This window comes from Labrus mixtus, chromosome 17, assembly GCF_963584025.1.
Source record: "Labrus mixtus chromosome 17, fLabMix1.1, whole genome shotgun sequence".
Classification (NCBI taxonomy): Eukaryota; Metazoa; Chordata; class Actinopteri; order Labriformes; family Labridae; genus Labrus; species Labrus mixtus.
Window position 1 is genome coordinate 15,598,892 of NC_083628.1, and position 23,466 is coordinate 15,622,357.

Below are 23,466 nucleotides of genomic sequence, written 5' to 3' on the forward strand. Positions count from 1 at the left end.
TTTTTAATTACATACAATCGCTCTGAAATTGCAATTAACCATTTTTTCACTCACATTTTAAGTAGACTATATGCCTTCAATTCAGTGTAAACAAATCACAAAAAGTCACTTCCATTTTAAAGTACTAGAGTGAGGGTTTTATTTTGGAGAGAGTGTCCGGAAGTCTTACGTCTTAGTTTGGGTTACTTGACGTTGGTCCCTGCTGCTCGCGACACAACCGCACGCAGCTGCTTTCATTCTCCAGCGCTCGAGACGCAACACCGGAGAGGGGAGCTCGCGCGTCTTGATCCAGGGTTATCATCTGTGATGGACTTGATTTAAGGCAGAAACACGCCGGTTTCCTCTGAGTATGACCACTTAGGCGTAAGTTCGGCTACAAGTGCAGTTCTGCGGCTCATAAAGTGCTCTGATGATCTTAAGCACCGGTTTTTTAATGTGTTTTATGTGTTTGCGCTCAACAGTGAGGTAAAATAATTCGGGCATTTTTTATTTTTTTTTTTATCCAAGAGTGTCAGCGTGTCTTTTATCCCGTGGATGCTGCTGTCGGGGTCGGTGTCTGAGCCCTGCAGGACCAGCCTGTCATAGGGCACAATGTTTTTTTTGGTTCTTCACAAGTGGATGAGGAATATTTCCCCGGAGATGCTGCTGTTGGTGCAGATATTGTGGTTTTTACCTCTGACCGGAGCGGCTCCTTCTCCGACTACCGAGCAGCTGGACACAGGGGTGGTAAGTTTTATTTTATAGTATACATGAAAAAAAAAAAAGGGGGGGGGGGGGGGGGGGGGGGGGGTTAAAAGTTTTGCTACCGGCAAGCAAGCTTTAATCATGCCCCCACTGTGGGACCGTGGGGTGACGTTTTCTCCCTCTTTTTCGGCCACTCATTCACGTCCAGGGAAAGAGTCCAAGTGCTGTCTTGTCCGCATACTTGCTCTGAATTTTAACACCGCTGCAGCCCAGTGCACGAGACAGAGTGACGGTTCACACTGCATGATGAGAAAAAAAAAAGTCTGCAAATAAACTTCACCTGCCCAGGAACCAGAGAAATTCATAATTAGAATTTCAAATGCCAAGTTACCTTTGGGCTAATAAATAAATGTATGTGAAGGGATTTGCCTTGGCATTGTATCGACCTCTTCACTGTGTTGCTGCTTTATCCTGTATTGGTACAATTGACTGGGACTAAACCCACGAGATTATGATATAGGTTATTTTATCAGATGTTTCTGTTCATGACTCTGAAAGACCAAATAAATACAATTGTTGTGCTTACAACTGAGGATCCCAAAGGGCTGTGGTAGAGCAGAAGTATTGATCAGGTGTATAAACAAATAGATTTGACCAGAAATCTAAGCTCCACTTCAAACTATGCAATTATGTATTTATGTGCCAGTGCGATTCACTTGTAACCAATCACCCCAAGATAACTAACATTACGCTGTATGTTGCTCTTTAATTCTATTGAAGTGAAATTATGCATAAGTAATGAACGAAACCAAACATCATCAACCAATGAGCCATATAAAGTCAGCACTGAGGATAAGGCACCTGCACAAACGAAAGTTGTAAATGAACTGATGTTTTGTTGTGCACGTGTCAACTGTTTTTAAAAAATGTGAATATTCAAAATTTCCTAAGGGGGGAATTTTGAGTTGTTGGCTTGTAAAAAGCTGATTATTGTCACAGTAATTTCATCCTCATTGAAGTGACATTTCCCACAATTCCACTCCTCGGGGCGACATCACTTTTTATTACGACTCATCCTAACTTCCGTCTCGCTGTTTTTCAGCACTCAAACTCTTCGCAAAGCTGTGGGATTACGTTTTTCTTAATAACTAGAAATAAAGGCAGCTGAAGTAGCTCAGTTTCTATTTCTTTACTCATTCTTCCACCTTGGCGTGATGTTCCTTGCATTATTCGACTCTATATTCTTCACACATCTAACAGAAAAGAGGCGTCGGTTGTGAGATTTTGTGGCGCATCTTTTTTTTAATCTATAGGCTTAAGAGTGTGTGGAGGAAACCTAGATTTGTCCCAAATTTACATCATCTAAGACCTTTTTATGTTAGAAGAAGCGAAGTAGTCTCGGTACGTTTAGATTTGTGGTGTTTCTGTCAGTGTGTGAAGTACCTGGACCTTTAGCCGAGGCGAATGCCAACCATGCTGACATCAGGACATGCTTTATTGCACCTCAGCTCGGAATTCATTTTTTCTGGTTATCCAAAAGGTCAGTTTGGCCACACTGACAGGGTTTCCATCAGGACACACACTTCTTCTTCTTCTTGCTGTGTAACTTCAGCCACAAACAAAGCCTTGGATCAGACTATAACCCCCCCCTCCCCCTCCCCATCACCCACCATTCTACATCAACATCTTGTTTTGTTCAATTTCCACTTGCAACATTAAATTTGACTTTTCAGTCTGTTTGCCAGAATAATTGGACAGTGTGGGCATTTTTTTTTAACGATATTTATTCCACTACAACATTTTTACTTCGAATAATGTTCGAGTTACTCAACAATTTCTATAAAATTGTCCGAACCACAACTTCTCTACAGACACAGTGGTATCAGCCGATGGAAGAAAAGAAAAAAACCTGAGGTGAAGCCTCAGCGTTTTCTCTCCATTTATCACGGCAGAGAAAATAATGCTCAAGCTTCCCTGCATTCCTAGATGGAGCTGTATGATACTTTCAGCCCAAAGTGGTCCAGCTGCAGCCTCCACACAGCCTCTCCAACGACCATTATTCTTGTTGTGATACCTGGACTACAGTACATGGCACCACAGTGATGGACACAGACTTAAAAAACGTCCATATTTGTTGAATGCTCTAAATATGCCTCTCAGTGGAGGTTACTCAGTTCATATAATAAAAGCTTGTGTACCGTGTTGTTGAGCCTCTTGTCGCAGAATATTCCGGTTTTGAACAATCTACTCTACCTCTTTGGCTGACATGCTGACATCATCACTACATTGTCTTAAATGGAGCCACATAGCGATGCACTGATTGTAAGAATCAGAGCTGATACCGATGTTCAAAATAACAATTGAGCCGATTGTGGTACTGATGTTTTTTTTTATCATTACTTCTTTGTAATTCTTTGTGTCTGTTTTTTAAATTAGCTTTTTCGATTTGATGTCTTTAAATTGTTGTAAGTGCTGAGGGTGCTGCAGTACTCTTTAAAACCTGTGCACAATTAAAGTCATCAGCTTCTAAAAACGTTTACATCTTTATATGGTTTATGTTGATGTAGTGGAACAATGTGCGTGATTGCTTTTCTTGTTTGCTATAGTAGTCTGAACTTGTTCATGATACATCCTGCAGAGGGGAACAATTCAAAGCAGGTATAGAAGCTCTGTAGTTGTGCACACGTTGAGATGTTCCAGAGAGGTTTTTAAACATAATCAAAGAAATGAAAGACGTTCGATCATCCATTCAGACCGAGCAGAATAACTAGATGTTCCACTAGACTTTGGAGTTTTAGTTGATTATTCTCTTAACAACTGAAAAACAACATCAGAGAGAGAGAGAGAGAGAGAGAGAGAGAGAGCTTATTCAGACGATACGAGTGAGCGAGTGTGCCGCTGCACACAGGCAGACAGACAAGAAACAAAAACAGCAAACATCACAGACATTGAAATACATGAACAGATGTAGAATATCTATTGATTTAAAGCCAAATCATGTATTAAATGTGCTTTGTTATCAAATTTATAAACAGAACTTTAATTGGCTCACCTTACCCCTCTCTGATCACCTGCAGTGCTGTGTCAGGTGCTGCATGTTATCAGACTCAAAGAGCGAGGGGAGTTTCTACACTCATTGATCGAGGAGGGCAATCATACATATTTTAAGAAAAAAAAGCATAACAATAGAAAATATGGGCAGAAATTACACTTGCAGCCATGAAGATATTTGGGCGACCGGCAAGGTCTTTGTGTCAGAAGCATTAAGCATTAAACAAAAGGTGTTATCAACTGTATCCTTAATATCGTTGGAGTGTTGCATTCTGTAGACGTCCCATCGTCTCATCTTTGGGAGCTTTCTAATTCAGCCTTGATTTTGACGCAGACTTGAGACTTTTTTTTACAGGAAAAACATAATAATGAATCCAAAACTCATGAGGCCTCATTCGCCGACTGTTCTTAAGAATCTGGGATTCAACTTCAACGTCAACTTTATTTATGCCATAAGGGCGATTAGTTTTGCAGCAAGGTATTAAAAACACAGAAAAAGACAGAATATGTGTAGAAAGCTAATGAGGTAAAAAGGATGTTGGATTTGTTCTTAGGTAAGAACAGAAGTTACCAACACTCAGAAGCATTCTTACGCACATTTGAGTGCTGACCCGGGGAAAATGACTGGTTTTAGCTACATTTGTTTAATATTATAGGGTAACATTACAATATTCTGTTTCATAATCAATACAATTTCTAATATATTTATATGATCATATAAATCAGAGTGGTCTTTTAAAATAAATAACGTAACACTTCAGTTCACATCCATTAGTTATGTTTATTGCATCCCACGCGTCTTTTTGTGTGTCCCTGTGTAACCATTACTCACTCTGTTGAATAAAACAGCTTGTCTGCTGCTGACCTCCAGTTCAGAACGGCTAAAGTTTCTTCTCTGTTAGGAGTCTCGTGCTCCGCTGGCGACATCATCAGCCCTCGTTTAGGCATCTCCAAAACCTGATCGTGTGCTACCAGCTCATGTTTTTGTGTCTGCAGGGCTCTGCACTCATGCCCTTTTATGGGCATGAGTGGGCGGTTACCTATGTTAATTGGGAATAACAAGAACACGCTTTTAACTCACAATACAAGGAGAGAACACAGCTGCTAACAATTCAGTTTCTTTAAGAACACGTTGGCGAATCTTCTTAGAAATGTTCCTAGGAACAACAACTTCAGATAAATCTCAAGAAGGTTCTCGAGTGAATGTTGGTGAATGAGTCCCAATGTCTTTTTGTGTTCAAAAATGTTAGCAATCTAGTTAATCATTCCATGATTTCCTGCGTTTGACACTGGTGTCAAACTCGAGGCTGTTTCCACTCGGGATGCAACAATACAGTCAGCCCACGGTTCATTTTAAAACTATTTATTTTACTTTGAAGCAAAAACAAATTCAGGTGCTCTCCTTTCAGCCTATTGCAAAGGTCACATTTGATTTGAACATGCAAATGGGTGAGCAGTGAGGGTGATGCGCAGACGCAGAGGAGCACTCAGCGCACATCGGAGCAGTTTGAAAGACATCAGTTAGTTAACAGACAGCAGCCTGCCATGTAGTTCACACACTTCACTGGTTGACATGTAAACACGTAGAGCAGATGATCAATTTCACTTTTTGTTCGCTCGTCCACTTATATGCACAATGGCATGTTCCCCGACTCTCGCTCACCCGTATAGCTCTCTCTCCCTCTCACGTTCGTGGACCCACAGTTATCTTTTAATGCATGTTTTTGACATAATGAGGGAGAGAGGCTTTCGGAAAAAAGGGCGTTTGCGGCCGTTAATATACCAGGACGAGTGGGAAACACTGCGCAGTACATGTTTTCCAGGCTCGCACGCTCGCTCCACACTATCAGAAACTGGTCTACGCGACTTGAGCAATGACTGAAGCCTGTGTGATCTATAAACTGTACCGGCCCTTCAGGCAGCCCGGCCCCCGGAATTGTCCCGGTTCTCCTGATTAGCCACTCCGGGCCTGGCTGCTCCTCACTGCTTGCTGTGCTAAAAGTAATGTTGTTGTCAGCGTCACCAAACTTTAGCGCATGGTGATTGGCTATTAACTCAGTTGGCGACGGGGTTTCCTCATCCCTGCGTGCTGACTCACAGGCACACACAGACACACACAGGCACACACACAGACACACACACAGACACACACAGGCACACACAGGCACACACAGGCACACACAGGCACACAGACACACAGAGGCAGAGCCAATTTAGAGAGAAATACAATGCGCGGAAACTAGATAAACGGCAAACTGTTAAAACCGCAATTCACAAGTCAGTATTGAACCATGGATGCCTTACCGAACGGTTCAATATCTTATTGGGAATTGTTTCAAGCCTAGTTTCCACCAACAAGAGACACAATCACAGATGTTTGTGTGAGGCATTACGCAGTGTAATCTAAATCTCTTATCAATGTCTCTATACCAGCCAAACAGACACAATACGAAATTGTGAATTTTGTATTATTGTGTGGCCATTCACTGCACTTTCATTTAGTTGTTACTCATTTTCCTGTACATGTTGAGATGCATATCCACCAGCAGTGATGTCAGATGACGAACAGCTCAGCTTATAGATGGATTCCTTGAAGCGTTTGTACCCGGGGGTCTGAGTGGATGTTTGATGTGTAATACAAAAATGAAAATTCTCAAAACTTCTCAAGACTTTTCTTTAGATGGCTGCAAAAGGATTGTTACTTCCATCATATAAGAGCAAGTTTGGTGACAAGTTTTCAACTAAGAAAAGAAATCTAAAGAATGGAAACTTCTTAAACCACTTTTGCAACATTTTCCACATGTGTGCTGTCCCTTTGTAGACTCAGAGAATGCTTTTTCATTCTGCTCCTTTCACCCTTTTGTGGAGGATTCTGTTGCAACATATACCGTAAGCCATGGTGTGCTGAGGTTTGATGAGGAGGTTTTTCAAGGTAGAAGAAACCTTGTATTCCCACATAGCTAACTGTCTCTGCACACTTTAAAAAAGTCTGAAAAGTTACTGTCAGTACCCTCAAGGTTTACCCTGAACGGCACAATGTAGAAACTTCCTGTGCCTCTGAACCACAAAGACATGAAAGTGCTCTTTCAAGTTTATGGTTTTCACTGCAGTCACCAAGCTTGACCACTTCTTACGTAAGCAGGTGGAAGTGTCCTTTTATTGCCTGTAGGTCCAAGAAATGTGTTATATTTCAATTTTTGTTGGTGGCCAAGAAATAGGTGGAATACAGACTCTTTCTTTAGTCCCCCCCAAAAAAAATGCATGGGTGTCTTTGCACCTGAAGTTCCAATGCATTCTGAAAGGATGCCACATGTGACGCACTCGCTGAGGAGAACAGGGGGAGAAGGGAGTAGATGTGAAAGTCATGGTCATAACTATTCAAATAAGACATGAGTCGGAAAAATGTCGATATAGCACGTGGTGAAAAATCCCTCTAAGAGAGGAGTGGCATGTGCGAAGTAGAGCTTAACGTAGCACTGATTTGGAAGGAAAAACGCCTGATTTACGGGGTAAAAATGTATTTAGACTCAACTGTTCTCAATCACCTGAGATAGTGAGCTTTCCTGCTTTGTTCATTGTAAAAGCATTCTCTTGTTTGATCTCAGGTAGCAAAGACCATTTATCAAGGCCATTTGACTACAGCCTAGTTCATCATGAAAGATGGAGGGAAAGAATCTGTGTCGATGGTTCCAGTTCTGTTTGTTGGCCAATGACTGATATCTTATCACTGGAGCAGCAGGCAGCGACAGAACGCATCATTCTTCACCACGGTATTCACCATCAAGTCCAGATATGACATGATTGTACTCATCAGTCTTTCTACATTGTGGATAGTCGTGTGTGTGTGTGTGTTGCAATGATGGCTTTGCACTCAAGGAACACAGCAAATATGTAACCACAAAACAACCCTCCGATTCCTACCATGGTTCCTCCCGTGTCCCCTCATACTGCAGTGCCATGAAGCTCCATCACTTGGCATTTGGTTAAGACTGTAGATCTCACGTACGGTGTGTGTCTTCAAACGAAACACAAAACGAGCCCTTAAGTAACTACACCACACATCAGAGGCTTTTGTTTTATATCTTTTCTATCCCATTTGATATATGGCTCCATGGCGCAGATTTGCAATTTCAGCACTTGAGGGAACCGAGTCATAACAACTAAAACATAATATGCTTTATGTTTTCTGCTCACCGTATTATGTTCCTCGTGAGGAGTATTTTCTCCACTGGAACAGAGCAGCGCAGCTTCCCAAAGGAACGATTCACCTGAACATTCAGAGCTTCTCTTTTGAAAAGCGAGCCAGAGCAAGATTAGCAGGTAATAAATTACCTTAAATTACTGTGTATTCAGCCACCGGTGGAATTTTTTCATTAAAGAAACAGGACCAATGATCCTTAACCCTCTAGATTCTGGGAGTGCGTGTGTGTGTGTATGTGTGTGTGTGTGTGTGTGTGTGTGTGTGTGTGTGTGTGTGTGTGTGTGTGTGCGCGCGCGTGTGTGTGTGTGTGTGCACCTGCATGAAAGCACCAACCACACCCTGCCAGTCAATTTCTCACTCTCATTTTCCTGTTTAATTTCTTCAATGACACCACCATCTGGCGTCAGTTCCTCTGGAGCGGTATAGGCCCCCCCCCCCCCCCCCCCATCTGCTCTCAAACCTCCGCAGCTCACTCTCCCTCACTGATAGAAATCAAAATGACGAGTTCTTATGAGGTTTTCAAATTGTAAGACAGAACAAAACAACAGCAACAACAAACAGTTATTTTCAGAAATAGGAGGAAAGAACATGCTCAGTCACTCTTGTATTCCTGCTTACATTTTCATGTTATCCTTGATAATAAATGATAGGTCCATCTTATCAGTTATTAAAGTATCAACAGCCCTCAGGTCAATATGATAACAACAAATGTAGATGTAACCCTTCTTTAGAGCAGTAGTTCTCAACTGGTGGGTCAGGACCCGAAAGTGGGTCTTAGAGTCTTTTTCAGCGGGTCGCAAAAGGGTGCCTGGGAAATGAAAGTGTCACAAAGTCTAAAAATCACTTTTAAAACACTCTGATTGGTTGAAAAATATGCTGAATTTGTGTCGAGATTTCTTATAAAGGAGTTGGTGGTGGATCCTGAGGCTGGACCAGTTGAGAACCGCTGTTTTAGAGGTTGTCAGCGATCTAAGCCACATTCAAACATTACTTCAGATTTCATTGTGTTACTGTTGAACAATGAGCAAGACGTCATCTTTACAGTCCCGATAAAAAAAAAACGTTTTCCTGAATAAATCATGAGAAGCATGTCTTTAATATAACAGTGTAAAACCAGAATTTCCCCTTGGGGATTAATGAGGTTACAATGTTATGTTACAATGTTACAATTCACTTAGCAGACGCTTTTATCCAAAGCGACGTACATCAGAGAGTAAGTACAACACTAATCCATTCATACACCGCCACCGAAGCAGCGGGAGCAATGCAGGGTTAAGTGTCTTGCCCAAGGACACATCGGACATGTTGCTCAGCTGGGGATCGAACCCTCAACCTTCTTGTTGGGAGGCGACTACTCCACCAACTGAGCCACAGCCAACCCTGTATATCAAAGTATATCAAAATCAAAATCTAATTTTTTGTAAAGATTGCAATCAATAATCTATGATGCAAGTATAATGCAATTTAGAATCCCTTTGTTTTTTTTTGTTTGGGTTCAAAACTGCAAGGTTGCTAGAAAGAAATTTTAAATAGGTCTCATGATACACATACTATGTTCGTTAATTAGATCCATAATTTAAGTGCACTGGTGTTGTTAGGGGAACCATAACAATGACTCAACGAGCAAAATCCCAGGCTTCAAACATGCTCCACTCACTCTGTTGTTCAACCTCATTTCCTTCAAGGACCATTAATCCTCCATCCTCCGCCCAACAATGGTTCAGGAACTTTAAGTTAATCAGGATGGAAAAATGTTCATTTGAATAATTCAGTTTTTGTTCTGAATAGTATAATTGGGAAATCATTCCATTTCCAAGCCCTGTTTCTCATTCAGCAGGTTTGCCTGCCAATAGTACCACCACCCTCATTAGCAGGCTCAACGTGTTGGCCTGGAATTTGTGTACATTTCTCTTGCATTATATTCAGTCCTTCCCCCCTCAGCCTCGTTCCCTTTTTCTTTTAGATCGCTATTTAAAGTGCTATTTTGCAAATGAAGCTTTTTTCAAGTCATTTATTATGACTTTGCTATTATGCGTTGCAAGGACAGGAAAGGACACAATCATATGACCTTAGTCAGTTGGCTTTTGTTTTCATAATTAAGAGTCCTTTGTAGTTATGACAGCATTTAAATACACTTTTGATTGGGAATTTTATGTAACCTATTGGGTGAGTAAGGGTTTGGAAAGCCCATACTTTAGGTTTGAAAGAGCTGCAAAAAAAAAAGGAGTGCTTTTTTCTAAATCTCTTTGTTAAAATGACTTTTGATGAGGCAGCTGTGGCTCGGTGGTAGTTGGTGGAATCTCAATCAGAAGGTTGGCAGTTCGATCCAGCTCCTGCTGTTCACATGTCAAAGTGTCCTTGGGCAAAAGACTGAAGCCCAAATTGGTCCCGGTGGCATAGCCAGCGGTGTGTGAATGTGTATGAATGGGATTAGTTAGTAATGATGGACACTTTACATAGCATCATCTGCCATCAGTGATTGAATGTGTGGGTGAATGGGTAAATGTGACATAGTGTAGGAGCGCTAGTGTTCAGAGGACTAAAAAACCACTGTAGTTCATTTACCATTTATCATTTCAGTGTTTACATTTGCTAAGTGGGTGATAAGGTTTGCATCACACCAGAATGACACTCTAAAAGCTACTTGCCATTTCAACATGTTGTAAGACTCTCAGCCTAGATCACCAGGATACATTTAGCACAACTGTCCCACTTCCTTCAAGCTGTGTGACCTTCTGTCTGTAGAAACCCATCATGGGACCCATATTCAGGGCAAGGAGATTATTTCAGGAACAATGTCATATGGGAGATGACTTGAACATCGCAGAGAGGCTATTTCTCATCAAAAAATGACGGTGAGCAAATGTTCAGTGTGTGATATAATGCACCTTCTCAGCTTCCCAGGAAGGCGGGGAAAACCGGTCCCTCAATCTGCTCCCATCCAATCTGTCACCTCAGCCTTGTCAAGTGTGCAAGTTCTCCAGAGACGTGAAAGTTTCTGAGAAGACTGTCAGCATCAGTGAGGAGTTTACGATTTCCTCAGACAGACATTCGACAAGGGTCTCCAGAGCCCTGACACCTCATTGGCTGCCACTGTAGCGTGGTGTTGTGGGACTGATGTGTAACAGCTGCAAGCCTTCAGCACGACTCCTTCAGACAATGACAAACACGTCGATTTACAGATAAAGTTTGACACAATGACTGCAGAGCTTGAGTCAAGAGAATTGTCATGGCTCATGGGAGGAATAAATACAAATCTTAATCAGTCTTAGATGCCTTTTGCCACAATTGTTTCTAATTGAAGAATTGCATCTTGAGGCCTAAGGAACCGTAGGTTACTACTGAACAAATATAATCTTCTGGGTAAGGGACAGGCCGGTTGTGTAAAAGAATTGTACACAAAAAACCAATGCATACATCGTGTCCCACACATTTCTAGCATAACAATATCAATCCAAAGGTATTTCTGACATAATGATGCTGCATCATCTCACCTCTTAAAAAGGTCCCATCAACTTATTCTTGATGTGATGCAAGTGCACTGCATTTCAAAAAAGAGAACTTAAAACACCCTCTCGGGGAACAACAAGAGGTGATGCACAGAATTGATGAGTCCCAGTAATCATACGTCTGCTGCATAAATTGCAGGGAAGAGAGTTGTTAGAGATGTGTATGGTAAATCTTTAGCAGCCTGTTGTCGTTTGCATGTGATTAAATCAAAGTAAACTGACTTGTGTAATGACACTGCACTCTGCTGCAGAATCCCCCCCCCCCCCCCCCCCCAATTGGAGGCTGCAGATTTATCTGCCTTTAGATGACTGCAGGCAGGGATTTAATGAGCTGAAGGAGAACATTTTCAAACAGCATAAAGCAGCTGTGGAGAACAGATACTGAACAAATCAGTCATTTTAACTTACAGATAAATGCAAAGTTATTTACCAACATTACAGCTGTAACCTTATTTTTTCTTTCAAATGCACGCTTATTGAGGATTATTTGACTAGATAGTTCAGAGAGATTTAAAACTTTTTGTGGTGCTTTTTCTGAACGTTTTGCTTCAAGCATAGATCACTCTTGTTGACAATTTTTTTTCCAAATAGGAGATGTATTGACTTGCACCCAAAACAGATGCATTTCTGAGACGTCTAATCTCAGTGCAACGTGACCCAGTTCCAAAAACTGGAATGCCAACAACCGTCTTTGTGCTGCCTCATTTGAATGAACCACCCACCTGCCTGTGCCTCTCCTCCCACCTGTGCATGGTTTGCTCTGCATCAAACTACCACACACACACACACACACACACACACACACACACACACACACACACACACACACACACACACACACACACACACACACACACACACACACACACACACACACACACACACACACACGGGAAAAGCAAATTACGACACCAGAACCAGTGCAGAGTGAAATTTACCAAACTGAACCATGCATATGCATAGCTAAATAATAAGTATGCATGTTTCTGCTTTGGTTACACAGCGTTCTAATCCAGTGTACAGACTTAAGAGAAGTATCTGGGAATGCAGTTTGGGGTTTTTGGGTTTTTTTTTCAGCGGCATTTGATCCTCTCCAGTGTTGGCTCCTGCTGTATTCATGACTTACTGTTACTGTGGGTAAGAAGCTGTCTGGCTCACTCTCAGGCTCCCCAAGTAGAAAACCCCAAATCAACTCCATGTGGCCGTCCCATTTTAACCGAGGCATCTCGCCCCCTTCCAGTCATGTAACAGATCAAGGTTCTCGCTTCTCAGAGCCATTCAAAGGAATGACCACATCTTGTAATTATGGCAGTTTCTGGAGTTTGCAGAGCGCATGTTTAAGTTAAAATAACCCAGAGGACAGCCCACTGAACTGGAGGAAACCCCAAAGCAACAGCAGGGCTCTACTGAAGTTCTGAAACTGGAAGAATTGTAATAAATACAGAATGTGTGATTATTTGTTTGAAGGAAAAGGCTCTCACTTCATTATTGATTTTCATTGCTTAGACTGGCAGACGCATGATTGGCAATGGTGACTTTCAGTTTTTTTAACATCAAAGTCAAAGGCAGTTTTTGCTTTTAAAGAAAAGCTCAAGAAAAATGGCTCTAAAGGGAGCATTAAATGTGTGTTTTGGAATTACATATCTGTGCTTTATGCCATAAAAATGTGACTTAACTGGCTGTATGTCAAAGTAAAGTGTGTAAGAAGCAACACAAACCAGAGAGTTGCATATCTGCAAACGGGGTAAAATTGGGTGTTTGTCTGAAATGTGTGAGGTCATGAGAATGTAAAACCATGGATCCAAAAATCACACTCTGCCTCTTCATTCGGTGTCAGCTCACAATACACAGACCCATTAATTTAGGGGTTGACTGTTGCATTCAAGATCATATCTTGAGGTGCCCATTAGCTGAGCAATTAGTCATTGACTAATTAGGTATGTGGAGAGTTTATTTTTTCTCTTCAGCCCATGGGAGACAAACAAAGAAAGAGTTATTTCTCAGTACGGCTCTCCCTCAGCGACAATTAAACTAATTACATACCCTCCACAAAGAACAAGTAATTTAGTGATCAGACTGTTTACCAAATACTATAATCTCTAATTGAACAAAGTAGGAATGGTGTCACATTAATGACTGAAGAACAGAACTTATATAAATGTTAAAAGTTCAACAACAAATCACAAAAACAATTGTTCTGATTGCATCATGGGTAAGTCAGAGTTCATGTTTGTATGTACTTTTGATTTATTCAGATTTCTCATTTATGTGGAGACACAAACAACAATAGAAAATAAACAGCTTGTGGGGCAAGCAGCTTGAAAATAATCATCATATACTCAGTCCTTAAGTCCATTATTGTCCAACGAGTCAAGAAAAAGAAACATTCCCCTCCTCTGCAACAATTCGGTCCATTTCTAATACTGAAAATATTCATTTGAATGATCAACACAAGAACAAAGATTGGGTATGTACAGTAATCATAGCCATGACTCTCATGGTTGTTTTTATTCATTACACACAGATAGAACTCCTTTTGGATTTAGAGATGCTTTAAACAATGAAGACTTAAACATTCAAAGTTATAAAAAGCCTCATCTTAAAATGCAAGTATCTTTCCCAATCACCTCGATGCATTAAAGTCTTACTATGCGAATTTCAGAGCAGATTTTCAGATCTAAGAAGAAGTATTTTCTTCAGTTTGGAAAGTCTGTTGGCTCTCCTTCAGTTGAACCTTTGCGACCACATGTAGATATATTAAGCCCCTAGACACAGTGTACCTGAGGGGGCGTGACTGCCATTCTTCTCCCACGTGGTGGCAGGGCAAACTATATGAAAGCTTCCAAAGCCCCCTGCAGTAACAGATATCAGGCTTTGTCCATTCATTTTTACAGTCCAGGTTTAGATATGTGTATATCTTTGTTCAGGTTACTCATACAATCATTGTGTAACTGACAGATGGAATAATCACTGTCAATCAATGTCAGTAATTTACTGGATTTTTGCTTTTTAGCTTTTTGGATCTCAGACTAAGTGCTTTGAGTTTGTGTTTTTTTTTTTTCTTTCTCTCGATAAGATAGAGTTAGAGTTAAAGTTAGAGGCTGTAGGAGCTGCATTTAAGTTCATTTATTTGCACTGTTTGTTCATTTTTTCCGCATTTTATTTATTATTTTTTTTATGTGCGTCTTAGACAGGAGGTGAGGCCAAGGTGCAGAGCGCACCTGAGAGGAAGACAGATCACAGCATGTATAACATCATTGACCGCCGGCTCGGCAGCCATGTTAATGATAGGCATTACATGCTTTTTAGGTCATTCGAGCCAGGACATATATATTGTTTGGCTTACATTTATTTGTAATAAAACCAACAGCAACTTTAAGCAACTTTAAACTCTCACATTTATTTTTTGGATAAAGTCTGCATGTTTGATGATCTGTACCTACACTTTCACTGTGGTAAACGAGAGGAGAGGTTACAGGACAAACCTGATTTTTGAGTTTTTGCCACTTCATGAATCTGATGATTTTTGACACAAACACTTTCTGCTACTTTCAAAATAAATGCTGCTACTTTCAAAAAAAGATGCTGCTACTTTCAAAATAAATGCTGTTGCTTTCAAAATAAATGCCCACATGGTCAGAGTGAAAGCAGGGCATGGAAGCCCTATTTGATTAAAAAAAAAAAAAAAAAAAGAACACCCTATTTCCAATGTGTGAAAGTCTGTGCAAACCTTGCAAAAAACAACTGACGTATCTAACTATATTTCAGTGACTTTCTGTCAAACCTCTGACCTTTAACTAAGTTTTTTCTCAAGTGTTGAAGCAGCCACAATTTGTATTTTTTGTCTTTGTTTTTCCCTAATCAATACCCTTCAGAGTAAAACACAATACTCTTTTCACTGCAGCTCTGCATCTGGATTTATTGGCAATATATGTTCACTATTAAGTTCAATTTTGCATCACTTTGATCTGTTTTACAACCAATACACTAAATGTAATTTGAGCCCAACTGGAGTTCTGGGAGTGCTCTCAGATATTAGAATAGAGTATCAGTCCTCTCAGCTGTATATTTTCAGGGTTGAGAAAAGTAATCAATTCTCGTTTGTTTTTTGATGATATTTGCATCGAGGCAGAAAACTCAGTCTGAATTCAAAAAGTACTGGCAGGCACAATGACAGAGAACCTCGACCTTTATGTTTATTTTGGGGCTTTTTATGCCCTTATTTAGAGATAGGACAATGGATAGAGTCAGAAATAAGTGAGAGAGAGAGAGTGGGGAATGACGTGCAGGAAGGGAGCCACTGGTCAGACTCAAACCACCCCACTCAGTTACATGTGATAAACCCACATGTAACTGATCATGATGACAATTTTATCAATCAGGGACAGACATCTTCTTCCTTGATCCTGATGTGTTTAATTAACTGAGACTGAAAAGAGTTTCATGGCCCCTCCAATGACTTTGTTCTTTATTATCCAAACTGACAAACACATCAGTCTGCGCGTAGGCGCTCTGAATATGGTCCGATTCAGCTTATAATGCAAACCATCACTTCACTGTTATTGCTTCTGTTGTGATTTGAAACAGTCAGAACAGAGGCTACAGCCGTTTCTTTCTGGCTGACTCTGAGCTGTCATTACAGATTTTCCAGGCAGACCAAATGGGCCCATTTTGAATTTTATAAACTGAAGCGGGTAAGAAAAGGAGTTGGATAAGAGCCACACAATGTGCAAACTGGGTCATGAAAAGATCAAATATTTCAGCAATACAACTAACATTCACATTACATTTTCCCACCTGGAGCAAGAGGAGTAAGCAGAGAGCCTCTTCATTTCTCCAGCACACTTGTTTTTTTTAATCTATTTTAATATTCACTCTTTTAGAGAATATGCTGATTGTCTCATGCGTGCATGCTACTAAAACCACAACCTCTGCATTGACTTCTGATGTGTTTTTAATCAAAGCTTTTGGAATAGAATCTCATCTTTAGGTACCCAGAGATTCCTGTCTTCATTCTTATGCAGATATAATTGTTCACTGTTTTTGCGTGAACACACACTTTTCACAGCAAATCTGAGCATTTAACGAAGAGCTGTGATTGATTTTAATTAACTTACAGCATTGTTTAAAAGTACATTATGAAGCATAACTCACAATCTGACAGCCTGTCTGTTATCCATGCTTCTCTCTATCACTAAATCCTAAAACATGGCGAGTACAAGTCGATGTTCTGTCTGAACAGGACAGAGAGTCTGCATCGATGCACGGGAGACGTAACACCACCAGATATAAAAGTACATCAGCATTATGTAGAAGCATCATGTCATGAAAGGGAAATAACCCTCAAGGCCCAGCTTTGCATGTTCTGCTTGTGCAAAATCTGACAGAATCGTACGACTTTACAAAACACACAAGTTTCACTTTCATTAGCTTCAAATATGAGAAGCTTTGGAGTTTAGTGGTTTGCCTTTAAAGACAGCTTTGTGAAGGCAAGATGAAGAGAAGGGAGCTGCTGTAGTAAAAATCGGCTCAATAATCAGATTTAATGAAATCTAGCATGCAATGATTGATTATTAATCAACCATTGTTTTCTATTAAATGTATTTTTCATTAACTTGAATCATGAATTATCCGAATGATGGATATTCTCAGAAATTACTTTTCTTTGAAACTCCAAAAGCCTGCGGTGTTACTTACTGACTCTGCCAGAACAAAAATTGAAACTGAAAGGAATTCCCTTTTCAAATCTCCAAATACCTCATTGTCCACATCACGGACTCCGCTGAAGAGATGGAACTCTTCTTGTTTGTGTTATCAATTTTTAGAAGTTTTGGACATTACCTGATGTATGTTTGTTGACACTTTCGCTAAGCAAGCTGAACAGCGCAGGCCGCTGATTTTATTACAGAACTGTTGTTGTAATAACAATAGCAACAACAAGACTGACTATCAGTACTTTGATTAAGAAGTCAGTGCGGCGGGGATTGTGCAAATAGTGAAATATCTGCAATACACAATTATGAAATAAACTAATAAACATAGACAAAACAGTGACGTAGCTTGAGTCCCTTAAAGCTCCCTGGAGGAGTTTTAATTTGGTTTTGAAAGAGACTGAAATTAATACTGATGTTTCTATAGGAACTACGAAAGAAAAAGAGACCATCAACAACAAGATTGATCATTTCTACAAGGAAATGTTTAATGTGTTCAATTGCTGCTATAGGGTAGGTGTCAGACAAGGGGATGTGCAGCTGTTGCCAAAACAAGATGTGTTTCATTTCTGAGGTAAAGATTCACAACGGGGGATATTTTTGACAAAAAGAAAGCAGGATTTAAATTCAGTCAGTAAACACTCCTTACGCATGTTGAGGACAAAAACAGCAAAGAAAGGAAATGTATCAATTTGTCCACAGGGGGCGCCAAAACTGACACTGACCAAAATGTGTGCACAGGAGCTTTAAGTAAATAATGTTAAGTAAAAAAGACGAACCATCGTTTTCTTAGATGTTTCCTCTAGTATGCAGTGACGGTCCGCAGTGGAAAAAGAAGAGATAGCAAGTACCAGATTAAAGATGAGTATAGGCAAAACACTGTTTTGTGGAGAAATGGCTACAATTCAGCATTTTAAAGTTCCCTTCATTCAACTGTTCCATTAACCAAGCAAACATTTCATACAACTTCATCTGCTTACATAATGATGCTAGAAGCTATTGTTGAGTCGTTGCAGAGTTCGATGCTTCATTTCCTTTTTTTTTTTACGTCATTGCAGAACCAAGCAGCTACACTTTCTGACTGTGCTTGCTTAAAGCTGCTCCATTGTTTGAAGTATACTGCTGAGGTAAACAAAAACCCCGTAGCTCCGCACAGTCAGTGATGCTTCTTCATCTTGCTTCTCACTGTTTCTCCAAGCTCATATCTGGAGGTTTTTATCAGATTTTGCCGCCATGATAAAAAACATAGTCATTATAATCCAGGACTGCAGGGCTTTCTCTCCCCTTTATCTACGTCACCACCTATATTTGTCCCATAAAAACAGGCTTAGGTGAAATCTTTACTTTTTCTATTTTTCTTGCAATTGTTAAGCAGAATTGAGTCGATAAGATAACTTGTGCCTCAGGTGACGGTTGGAAACTGTTCTGTTCCTGAATGATTTATTGCTGAACACTGCATGTATTATTTTGCACATACTTTACAGTATATGTGGATTCACTTACTCATGAATGAATTGTGGTTGTTGATTTTTATGCGTTGGTTCTTCTGTAAGTTTTGTTTTTATGGGTTTATTTGGTATTTTTTGACTGTGATAGTTTTTTTTAAGTGTGAAGTGACAGTGTTTGCTGTCATTTCTGTCTATATAAGTAGATGTAGATGCAGAAAAGTGAATTTTAGTATCACAGGTGCAACATAAATCATGGGTCGGTGTGCACCTGTGTGTTGGTCACGCTGCTGAAATAGTGAAAGTTTTATAATGATGGCTGTTTTTTAAAGTCTCCATTTCCAACTGTTGCAAGAACTTTTGATTTAACCTCTACAGACGCTGCATGAAGCTAGTGTCATACGTCCTCCGCTCATTTTCCGTTATGTGTGCACATACTAAAAATTGTGTTAACGTGTTATTTCAGCTGTGCTTTTTCATGTCTTCATAGCCCTTACACGCGTCGTAAAGTCATTGAACTTGAATAAATCTCTCCTCACCACCAGCTTGTCATGCCTGTAACGTGAGCTCCACACTGACTTCTCTCTTCCTGCTGCCGAGCATTCTCCTGGTATACACTTCCACACTTAGCTATGCAGCTGAGCTGGACTGTGCTGTGCTTAAAAAAGCACCTCATTACCATACAGCACAGCTTTATCCACAGGAGGGGGAGTTGAAAATACACACAGACACACACCATCCCCCTGACATCCAGCATGGAGAAAGGGATACATTATGGATGGAGACACGGTAGAGTAGCCGATAGGCCATGAAATAAATTGGTTCAAACACACATGGACAAGCTGGCTGTGTCAGTCTGAAAGGTGTGGCTGGCGTCCCGGCACCCCATTTCACTCCCAAGACTGAAGTACCGCCAGAGTATGAACTTTGACCTCATTCCCAGGCTATAACAGTGTCACATAGCCAAGCTAGCAAACTCCCTCTGCAGCTCATTTTGTCCAATTTGACTTTCCATTCTTCACCCTTGAAGTTTGTTTGAATCAGAGCGCACTCCTGCAGGTTTCCGTGTCAGGCTGTGGGGGGAAGCAGCTGATCCACAGCGTGCCTTTTTTCGTCTTCGCGGTAGGTTTTTATTACAGTAGATCCACTACAGCAAACCCTGAAAGTTGATGTCTTTCTGCAGGTGCCGCAAACACAAAACACAAACTTTCTGCCTTCTGGTTTTACATGTCATTTCTCAGATACCGCAATTGAAGTGTCACAATAACTACTCGTCAACAAGCGACGTGTGTTGCACTTTTCACAGCTCGGAGCGGTGGGTGGGGGTTCTAAATAAAACTCAGGCATCTTTTGTTGTTCTTTGTTTGATAACCTTTTTTTTCTGGGGGGGGAAGCTACACCATATCAGGTGAGGAAGTTTGTGTCTGCTTGAGGGTGAAACAACTTGTGTGTGGAGAAAGTAGCGACTGAAGTTTGAAGCATTGAAAGTGATGAGAAGTTTGTTTGACAGGTAAAGAGGTGTTGTGCTTCTGCTGTCAGACACACTAGCACGCTTGAGGTATCACATACAAAGACAGTGTACACAACTCTAAAGTTTTCAGCTGCATGTGAGGTGAACATTTCAGAAAGTGCACTGTGGGATTCAGATTTGAGGTGAAAAAATTGCCCATCTGAACTGACGTCAACATGAGCTTTTACGGTTTTCATTTGTTGGGAATATGAATTCAAGGAGGTTGAGCTTTGTGTTGCTTCTTCTTATTACATTGTAAGGTCTGGCATGGTTCTGCAAATGTCTGTGGCCATTGCAGCAACCTCTAAATCTTGATTCCATGAATTATTACTCTGCTTTACAAAGTACAGAATCTATCCAGAGTAAGTTCAACTATTTCAATGAAGAATGTGACTCATTCCACCCGAGCATTGACATGAATACTTCTCTGACCTTCTCTCCAACTTTGTTACTAAACTTGGGATGGGAGCCAAGAATCACCATCTAAAATTTTGATTTTGAAGTTTTTAAATCAATTTGTCTGCCGAGGAAAAATCTGAGAATGTTTTTTTTGTCCACTTGTGATTTTTAGGAATAACTCTGACTACGGATCATCATTGAGGATATTAAGTGTTTGCATTCTGATGCTGACTATATCACCCAAGTTGTTTTGTTAGATGGAAGTTGTCATGATTTGGTCTCATTTAGTTTTGTATTTCAGCGTTCAGGTTTCCATGTTTTAATTTCTCCTGTCCATCCTAGTGTTGCTTGTTTCCCTTGTGTGTTTTTGTCTTAATGTTTCATAGTTTAGTCTTTAGTGTTTCCTGTTTTATTTTGTAGTTTCTTATCCTTGTGTTTCTTTGTTCGAGTGGTAATGTTACATTCTTGAGTTCTGTGTGTCTTTAGTGTTTCATGACTTAGTTTGTAGTTCTCCTCTGTGTTTCTTGTATTTTATTCCTGTCTCTGTGTGTTTCCCTCCGTGTTGATTACCCTGATTGTCTTCATCTGTGTTATTAGTCTCACCTGGGTTTGATTACCCCTGTCTCTATTTAGTCTCTGTGTTCCTTCCCTGCTGTCAGATCATTGTTGTAAGTTGCCAGTGTTGTTTGTCGTATGTGAGTCTATGTTGGATGTCGGTCGTCTTCTGCTCTAGTGTTTTGACTTCTAGTTTTTGGTTGAAAGTAAGTTTTGTTTGTAGCCTTTTTGTTAAAATAAATCTTATTCCGAGTTTCTGCAATTGGTTCCACCTCCTCTTTGTATTTTTCATCAATCCGCTCATGACAGAAGTACTTGTGGTTCACCTTGATTTTAATCAGGAGAGACAAGTAGATGAATCAAATCTAAGTGTTTATTTCACATACGGGATATTGAGTACAGAGAATATGTGGTGCTTAAACTCTACAGGGAGACAGGATTATCGGTTGTAGATCCATCCCCCCCCCGTGGAGTCCAGACACTGGTGGTGGAGGCGTTAGCTGATGATGTCGTCTGAGCGTATGCGATGAAGAAGCTGATTGAACTGTGAAGACATGGGGTTTGATGAGAAGAAGGTTGATGATGTCTTCTGAGACTTGCAGGATAAAGAGGCTGACCAAACTGCAACTCCGGACGATGGCTGATGCTGCGATCTGAGGCTGATGGGATGAAGAAGGTGATGAAACTGCAAAGGCTTGTTGGTGATGGGGAGGTGGAGGGTCGCACTTAACGATGGCTTGAATGAACTATAGTGGAGGAGAAAGCCATATTTAAAATAAGACAGCAGCAATATGATAGGCTGACGATGATGGCGTGGAGCAGTGCTATTGGATAGATGTGACCAGGTGATGTGAACAGCTGATAATTACAAGAAAATGGAGCGTGCGTGGAGGAGAGATGTCACACAGTATGAGAATAAACTATAAAATGAGCATGCAGAATAAAGTCTTCCTGACTGAACATTCCCAAATTGCAATGCTCATACACTTTTTGACACCACATGTTTTAAAACAATAACATTTTATTACTTAATGACCAATATCATAAAGTATTGAAGCGATATTATACTACAGATCTAAAGTCAGATTTAAAACCAAAAGCTGCCGTGAGAGAGAAAGAGAGATTGCTTTCTAAATAGAACAAATCCTTTGGCAATGTTTTATTGCACCGTAGACATTGTGCAGAAGATTGCTTTATTTATTAAAAAGCAAAAAAATGACAATATTGGATACCTGGCAATTCTGTTTTTGTTGCCATTGTATCCAAACAGCTACCAGTAATATTTTATTGATTTTAACTGGTATCATATCAAAGTAAATTCTAGTATTGGGACAAACCTTAAAATACACCACTGCTTTGAGACTTTCCCAACAACACAACTGGACTTCCCACTTTGTATTTAAACTTCTCAATGGTATCCAGAGCAACATGTCTACACCAACAGAGCCGTTTTTATTTTGTCTCAATATTTTATTGGTTTTAAGGGGAAGGAAAACCCAGCATGGAATGAGATCTGACTCTGTGTTTAACGCCAGTTGCCATCAATTCTCCACATGTGTTGTCGTGAACTGGCTGCAGAGCTAAACCCTGGGGCCTATAAATTACATACTAGATCCACAAATACATTCATATGTATTCCTGTTTGAACTTGGAGCCGACAGAGATAGCATCAACACCACATGAATGCAATACAAGCCAATGAATCCATAAATAAGACTTTGTAGAAAAGAAACACATCCGCCGTAGTGTACTGAATTTATTTTAAGTTTCACACATAAAAGGTTGTTGACATATAAACCCACTCACAAACTATTACACTTGGACACTTAAAAGTGAGGCAGAGGATTGTAAATGTGACAGTTCAGCTGCTCTGTTAGACATGTGTGTGTCTGCTTGTGTTTGTATGCACGTCTTTATGTTTTACACTTTCATATTTCTTCTTTATCGTGGCACATGGAATGAACGCCACAGCATGGGACACTGGGCAGGCGTTATTCAATCCCTGTGTTTGTGGGCCTTGGCTCTGTGCCATGCCACATTACCGCCCACTGAGAGAGGAACTTCAAAGAAAGTTCGGGGGCTTTTTCCCCTGAGTGGAGCCACTGAATCTTCTGCCCGTTCAAATAAACTCCAGTTACAGGGGCATGTCCTAATTGGCTCCAAACGCCATCAGTTTGTTTATCTTTGAACCTAGGCGGACTTATTTTTACTTGGTGCCCTCTGTGTGAATCCCCTCTGGAGCTCACATTAAATATGCCATTTGGTGGATAATTTTGTCCTCAGAAGTCCAAAACTCTGACAGCTGCAGAAGGACCAACACCTTTAAGAGTTAGCGCTTCACACTTTGACTGGACTGAAATACCAATTAATTATCCATCCCTGTTATAACAGCTCAAATGCA

General features: G+C 40.5%; 1 protein-coding gene and 1 long non-coding RNA gene across 2 annotated transcripts in view; both read left to right on the top strand.

Moving 5' to 3' along the window:
• The first annotated feature begins 224 nt into the window (after nt 1–224).
• Nucleotides 225–23,466, top strand: part of LOC132992291 (matrix metalloproteinase-17-like) — an 88,789-nt gene continuing 65,547 nt past the window's right edge. Inside the window, exon 1 of the mRNA XM_061061504.1 lies at nt 225–726. Coding sequence (XP_060917487.1) covers nt 592–726 — 135 coding nt within the window. The 5' untranslated portion in view covers nt 225–591. The remainder of the gene's footprint in view (nt 727–23,466) is intronic.
• LOC132992420 (uncharacterized) lies at nt 21,182–22,106 on the top strand. Its single transcript, XR_009676330.1, has 2 exons — nt 21,182–21,415; nt 21,495–22,106. It is a non-coding gene; the product is annotated as an uncharacterized LOC132992420 (long non-coding RNA).